The sequence below is a fragment of the Lampris incognitus genome, chromosome 10, assembly GCF_029633865.1.
Source record: "Lampris incognitus isolate fLamInc1 chromosome 10, fLamInc1.hap2, whole genome shotgun sequence".
NCBI classification, from domain to species: domain Eukaryota; kingdom Metazoa; phylum Chordata; class Actinopteri; order Lampriformes; family Lampridae; genus Lampris; species Lampris incognitus.
In genome coordinates, this window is record NC_079220.1 from 4,309,319 (window position 1) to 4,316,366 (window position 7,048).

The 7,048-nt window shown below is 53.0% G+C and overlaps 1 protein-coding gene across 1 annotated transcript in view; it reads left to right on the forward strand.

Annotated features, from left to right (window-relative positions):
• Positions 1–347: 347 nt before the first annotated feature.
• Positions 348–7,048, forward strand: part of LOC130119174 (potassium voltage-gated channel subfamily C member 1-like) — an 86,072-nt gene continuing 79,371 nt past the window's right edge. Inside the window, exon 1 of the mRNA XM_056287600.1 lies at positions 348–890. Coding sequence (XP_056143575.1) covers positions 348–890 — 543 coding nt within the window. The remainder of the gene's footprint in view (positions 891–7,048) is intronic.

Here is a 7,048-nt window from a genome sequence, read left to right on the forward strand (position 1 = left end):
CACACACACACACACACACACACACACACACACACACACACATGCACACACACACACACACACTTTCCCTTTCAGACTCCTCCTTGCTTTGCTCCCCTTTTTGCGCCTCCCACCCCCACCTCTCTCTCTCCTTCCACTTACACCGTCTCTCCCTCCTCTTCTGTCATCATTTCGCCTCGGAGCCTCCTGCGGGCTGACAGAGAGAGAGAGAGAGAGAGAGAGAGAGAGAGAGCGAGAGAGGGGGAAAAAAAGGAAAACGCCAGGCAGTTGTGTCGGTGCATGCTGCGGAGCGGCGGCAGGAGAAGCAGCAGCAGAGGGAGCGGACCGCAGCATGTTCCAGCGCAGCCATGACTTGCTCCGCGTCAGACAGCGAGAAGATCGTCATCAACTGCGGCGGCATCCGGCATGAGACCTACCGGAGCACCCTCAAGACCCTCCCGGGCACCCGGCTGTCCTGGCTCACCGAACCGGACGCCTTCAGCAACTTTGACTATGACCCCAAGTCGGACGAGTTCTTCTTCGACCGGCATCCGGCCACCTTCGCCTTCATCCTCAACTACTACCGCACCGGCAAGCTGCACTGCCCCAACGACGTGTGCGGTCCGCTGTTCGAGGAGGAGCTGGCTTTCTGGGGCATCGACGAGACGGACGTGGAGGCGTGCTGCTGGATGAACTACCGGCAGCACCGGGACGCCGAGGAGGCGCTGGACAGCTTCGAGACCCCCGAGCCGGACGTGCCGGAGGACGACCCGGCGCTGACCGGCGGCGCAGACGGCGACCTGAAGCGGCTGTGCCTGCAGGAGGACGGGCGCAAGGCGACGTGGTGGGAGGTGTGGCAGCCCAATATCTGGGCTCTGTTCGAGGACCCCTACTCCTCCAAATATGCCCGAGTGAGTGATGACCCGCGGGGGCCCCCCGGGCTTTTTTCTACTCTGGTTCTGATTCTGTTTCTGTTCTGTTTCTCATCTGGTTCTATTTGTGCTCTGCTCTCTCTCTCTCTCTCTCTCTCTCTCTCTCTCCCCGTCTGTCGCTGAAAGCTTTTCCTGACTGTCCCACAGACAGAGTCGGTGTCCTTCTGGCTTGTTCTCTCCCTCGGTACCACTGAGGAGGTTTCTTCCCTTTTCCTTACACACTTGTCTTTCTCTCTCTTTTCTCTGTTTCTCTCTCTCTTATTCGCTCTCTTTGTTTCCCGCTAACACGCACATGAACTCTCTCTTCCTCTTTTCTTCTTCTCTTACTTCTTACTTCTTTTTCTTTAGTTCATTTTTAGTGTGGCTTAGTATTCACTGCAGGCGGCACAGTGGCACAGTGGTTAGCGCGGTCGCCTCACAGCAAGAAGGTTCTGGGTTCGAGCCCCGGGGTAGTCCAACCTCGGGGGTTGTCCCATGTCATCTTCTGTGTGGAGTTTGCATGTTCTCCCCGTGTCGGCGTGGGTTTCCTCCGGGGGCTCCTGTTTACTACCACAGTCGAACTACGTAGGTCAGCTGAATCGGCCGTACTGAATTGTCCCTAGGTGTGGATGTGTGTGTGTGTGTGTGTGTGTGTGTGGGCCCTGTGTGATGGCTTGGCGGCCTGTCCAGGGTGTCTCCCTGCCTGCCGCCCAATGACTGCTGGGATAGGCTCCAGCATCCCCACGACCCTGAGAGCACGATAAGCGGTTCGGATAATGGATGGAGGGATGGACGATATTCATTGCTGCTGAATTGTTGAGTCCAGTCATAGTCTCTCTCTCTCTCTCCTTCTCTCTCTCCCTCTCTCCTTCTCACACAGAAACACACATTTGGCGTAGTTTGGTCCCTGCACATTGCTGCAGATAGACGTACTACTGTTGTCACAGATTGGGTGCAGGATGTACATTATGGGGGGTCAACACTCCAGAATGACCTTTGAGAATGACCCTAAAGAAGCAAAATTTATCATGGGGGCAGGGGGGCCTTGAACTGAACTGAAGTTTCTGATTGTTGCGTTGGACACAATGTCTCATGGCTACCGCCCGGCGCGGTGTGATGAAGAGGTTGTATGGTCCTTCACTTGGAATCCGACTGGCGTGGTATGATGAAGATGTTGTGCGGTCCGTCACTTGAAATCCAGGCTGTGAACTTGAACATAACAAGAAGTTGTGTTCATTATGTGCCAGTATTAGGTGTTATTGGGTCGTGTGTGTGAGTCGATATAGATAGGGTGGATGGAGGAGGTGTGGTTGTCTCCGGGCCACCGTGTAGTCCACTGTTCCCTCCTGCCCCCGTTCTCCACCTCCGTGTCTGTCAACCTGCTCCCTCGGCCACTCGCCCCCCTCGTCTCTTCCGTCTCTTTTCACGCGTTCACTTTATGTCGTGGCTGCGTCTCAGTAGTTCACTGCAGCTGGACCTGCAGTCGACTCCTCCCCTCCTCCTCTCCTGTCTTTCCCACGCTTGATTAAACAGTTGCTCCGCTCTTCCTCCAGCGTTTCGTCCCGTCATTGTGTGTCGACGTCTACAGGGGTCCATCCAGATTAGTGCAGTGCCGTCTCTCTCGCTGGCTCGTCTCGCCCTCTGTCTCCTCTCCTCAGCTCTCCATCCCTGCAGAGGACTTCTAAAGCCCCTGTCGTCTAACTGCACACCTGCACCCGCCATTTATCTACCGTTTGTAGCACCAACCTACCAAGGTCTCGCTCTCTCTCGCTCTCTCTCGTCCTCTTCCTCTCTCTCTCTATCTCGTTCAATTCAATTCAATTCAATGACGCTTTATTGGCGTGACTGCATTAATTACAATGTTGCCAAAGCAAAACAGGTCGACAGAGTACTAAACAAAACAAAATGAAAAAGGAATACATAGAATTGGCAGAAACATAGAACAGCACTTGAACAGCAACTGACCGTAGTTGACAGTGTTTGGTCACTCACTGACCCGTAGGCTATGGCATTCTGACACATATTGTGCCATTGACACAAATAAGTGGCCATTGTTCTTTCTCATCCAGCAGTAGAACATTTGGAATCTGGTTTTCCAATTTCTCCCGGTGTTTTTCTCTTATGTTCCGGAATTTCTCACAATTTAGCAGGAAGTGCATCTCTGTCTCCACCTCACCTGCCGTATACTGACCACATATTCTTTGCTCTTTTGGTAGCCAAGACTTTTTGTGTCTGCCCTTGTCTCTCGCTCTCTGTCCATCTCTCTGTCTCTCTCTCCTCTCTCTTGTGCTTTCTCTTGCTCTCTCTCTCTCTCTCTCTGTCTCTCTCTCTCTCTCTCTCTCTGTCTCTTTCTCTGTCATTGAAGACTTGTTCTTGGCTGTACCAGACAGACAGATTTAATCCAGAGATTCTCCAGTTCTCAGATGGAGACTTCACGAGGAAAAACATCCAAACACTCCCATAAATTATTGTGTGTATTTGTGTGCGCACAAGGTCAAACACAAAATATGTGTGTGTGTGTATATGTGTGTTTATATTCATGTTGCGTCTGTGCGTGCATATTGTGCATGTGCGTGTCTGAGTGTGTGTGTGTGTGTGTGTTGGCTGGTGTGTGGCGGTGTGTGTCTGTTGTGGAGCGTCGTGCGGGTACTTGCCGTGGGCTTCAGGACATGTGCTCTTAAGACTTTTTCTTAAGGAAGTGGCGGATGCTGATTGTGTCAGCCAGTACAAACCCTCGTAGCCACAAGACAGGAGCAGCGTGTTAAAATAGCTCGTCTGGGTCACACTGGCCACACTGGCACAGATTTATAAAACAAATAGCTCGTCATCTGTGTACCTGTGACACACCTGGGCTCATGCATTATACACACATGGAAACACACACACACAAGCATACACAACCGCAGATACCCCCCCCCCTTTTTTTTTTCTCCCCAGTTGTACCCAGTCAATTCCCCCACTCTTCCGAGCCGTCCCGGTCGCTGCTCCACCCCCCTCTGCCGATCTGGGGAGGACTGCAGACTACCACATGCCTCCTCCCATACATGTGGCGTCGCCAGCCGAACAGGTGCCCCGACCGACCAGAGGAGGTGCTAGTGCTGCGACCAGAACACATACATACCCGCATCCGGCTTCCCACCCGCAGGCACGGCCAATAATTGTGTCTGTAGGGACGCCCAACCAAGCCGGAGGTAACACGGGAATTCGAACTGGTGATCCCCGTGTTGGTAGGCAACGGAATAGACTGCCACGCCACCAGGACGCCCTACAACCGTAGTTATAAAAGACGCATGTCACCGTGAGGTTTAGCGAGTGCTAACCAGAAGTAAAAGATCGTAATCTGTCCCGTGTTTGTTTTGGTTTGCACATTTTTATTTCTAACTCATTAGTGTCATAACTTCAGTTAAAATTGGCTCAATACATCGGTTGAGGGACTCAAAGAAAATAGTGGAAGCTCCCTGAGGCCCCTCTCACCCCTCTCTGAGGCCCCTCTCACCCCTCTCTGAGGCCCCTCTCACCCCTCTCTGAGGCCCCTCTCACCCCTTACAAAAGGTGCACAATGGTTTCGGTGCCCCTCACGAGCATCTCTCAGTGCAGCTCATCTAGTCCTGTCGCAAGTGACTGCTGATAAAAGCACAGAGTCACGTCTCTCCCAAAGAAAGCAAAATCTGGGTTCCAGAAAAGAAAAGAGAAGAAGAAAGGGAGAGAAGACAAAATGAGGGAAAACAACTGTTGAGTAATTTCTTCCAAAAGAAAGGTGAGCTAGGAGCTTTTAAAAGAAAGGTGGCTAGCTAACTCCTACTGCCACAGCTAGGTAGCAGCTAGCTAGCTAACGCTTAACTCTTACTGCCACAGCTAGGTAGCAGCTAGCTAGCGAACATTTAACTCTTACTGCCACAGCTAGGTAGCAGCTAGCTACCTGGCTGCTATATATTTTTTCCGTCACTGCAAGATAAGGAAAGGGGCCCACAGAGACTGCTTATGTATCGGGCACAGAATTTTGTGCTACACCGCTGCACACACATGGACACAGAAATGAGCCAAGGAGGGTAGTGGGTCGAGGTGGGGTTTGAACTTGTGATTTTCAGCATTGGGGATCTTTTGGTGCAGGTGAATAAATTCCAGTTCAAAGCACTGGGAACAGTAAGACCCCTGTTCGTCACCAGACATCACTGACAATGTGTCTCCTGCATCAAAAGTCCCTCTGAGCGTCACTCCGCTGCAGTCTCATGTCTCCTCCAGTCTGCACCCATCTCCCTGCTTCCATTTCCATAATTCCTCTTTTCATTCCCGTCTTTTGATCCTCATCTGCTCGACCCCCTTTTCTGCAAACCCCCTCTTTATGCGTTTATGTCTCTCGACCTCTCTCGCTCATGTGCCCTTGATTCGCCTCTCCCTGTTTCTAGCCCCTCCTGTTCTCATGGTCTCTCTTGTTTTTGCTCTCTCTCGCTCTCTGTCCCTCTCTCTCTCGCTCGCTCCCTCCCTCTCTCTCTCGTTCTCTCCCTCTCTCTTTTGCTCTCTCTTACTGTCTGTCTCTCTCTCCCTTCCTCTCTCTCTCTTGCTCTCTCTCATTGCCTCCCTCTCTCTCTCTCTCTCGCTCTCTCCCTGTCCTCTCCCTCTGTCGCTCGCTCTCTCTCTCTCGCTGTCTCTGTCTCCCTCCCGCTCTCTCCCTCCCTCCCTCCCTCTCTCTTTCTCACTGCCTCCCTCCCTCCCTCTCTCTCTCTCTGTCTCTCTTCTCGCTCTTTCTCGCTGTCTCTCTGTCTCCCTCCCGCTCTCTCCCTCCCTCCCTCGCTCTCTCTCTCACTGTCTCACTCTCCCTTTCCCCCCTCTCTCTCCTCACTCTGTCTGTCTCTCTCTCTCTCTCCCTCCCTCTCTCACTGTCTCCCTGTCTCCCTCTCTCTGTCTCTCTCATTCTCACCCTCTCTCTCTCTCTCTCTCTCTCTCTCTCTTACTTGCTCCCTCTGTCCTGCTCTCTCTCTCTCTCGCTGCCCCCCCCTCCTCATTTCCCCAGTCTCACCTCCACCTTCCATCCTTCTCTGCCGCCTCCCGTCCTCTGGTTGGCCGTGTGTATAAATCCACATCAACTTGTAGGGGTGGTGGTGAGGGAGGCTCGGGTGTGTGTCCTGGTGAGCAGCAGGGAGACGGCTTATCCACTCGCCTCCAAACACACAACAAGCGCACCAGCAAGACACACACACACACCAGCACCCGCTAACACACCGGCAGACAAGGGTTAATGCTGAGGTCACGCATGCATGCATGTAAACACACCAGACAACACACACAAAGACAAACAGGGCCAAACACACTCACATAAATCCCTTTGCATGTATTTATTTATTTCCCCCCAATTGTATCTGGCCAATTACCCCCTGCTCCACCCCCTCTGCTGATCCGGGGAGGGCTGCAGACTACCACATGCCTCCTCCCATACATGTGGAGTCACCAGCTGCTTCTTTTCACCTGACAGTGAGGAGTTTCACCAGGGGGACGTAGCGCGTGGGAGGATCACGCTATTCCCCCAGTTCCCCCTCCCCCCCGAACAGGCGCCCCGACCGACCAGAGGAGGCGCTAGTGCGGCGACCAGGACGCACACCCACATCCGGCTTCCCACCCGCAGACACGGCCAATTGTGTCCGTAGGGACACCCGGCCAAGCCAGAGGTAACACGGGGATTCGAACCGGCGACGTGTTGGTAGGCAATGGAATAGGCCGCCACGCCGCCCGGGCGCCCCACAACAGTTAGTTTCATGATTCCAAATTCCAAAGTGATCAAGGTGCCTACAAAACAAGGTGGACCATGAGCGTTGGTGTAAAGTTCAGCAGTTTTTTTTAGCGTCCTTTAACATTGTGTTGTGTTCCCATGTTCTAAAACGCACACAGCAGGTACGCCGTCTCTTTGACAGACACACACACACACACACACACACAACACACACAAAATTTCCCCGGTGAAGCGGTATTGATCAACCTGTCTGCTTACTCACCACTGGACGAGAAAGCTAAATGAAATGGGCCTTCGTACAAACGAGCGGTTTGCCGCTACACACACACAGACACACACAATATCTTGCAGGGGTTGGTGGGGGGAGGCATCGGAGGGACAGCTGAGGTGCCTTTGAGGGTGTTGTGGTGGATGGTTTGTCTGCCAGCGGGGG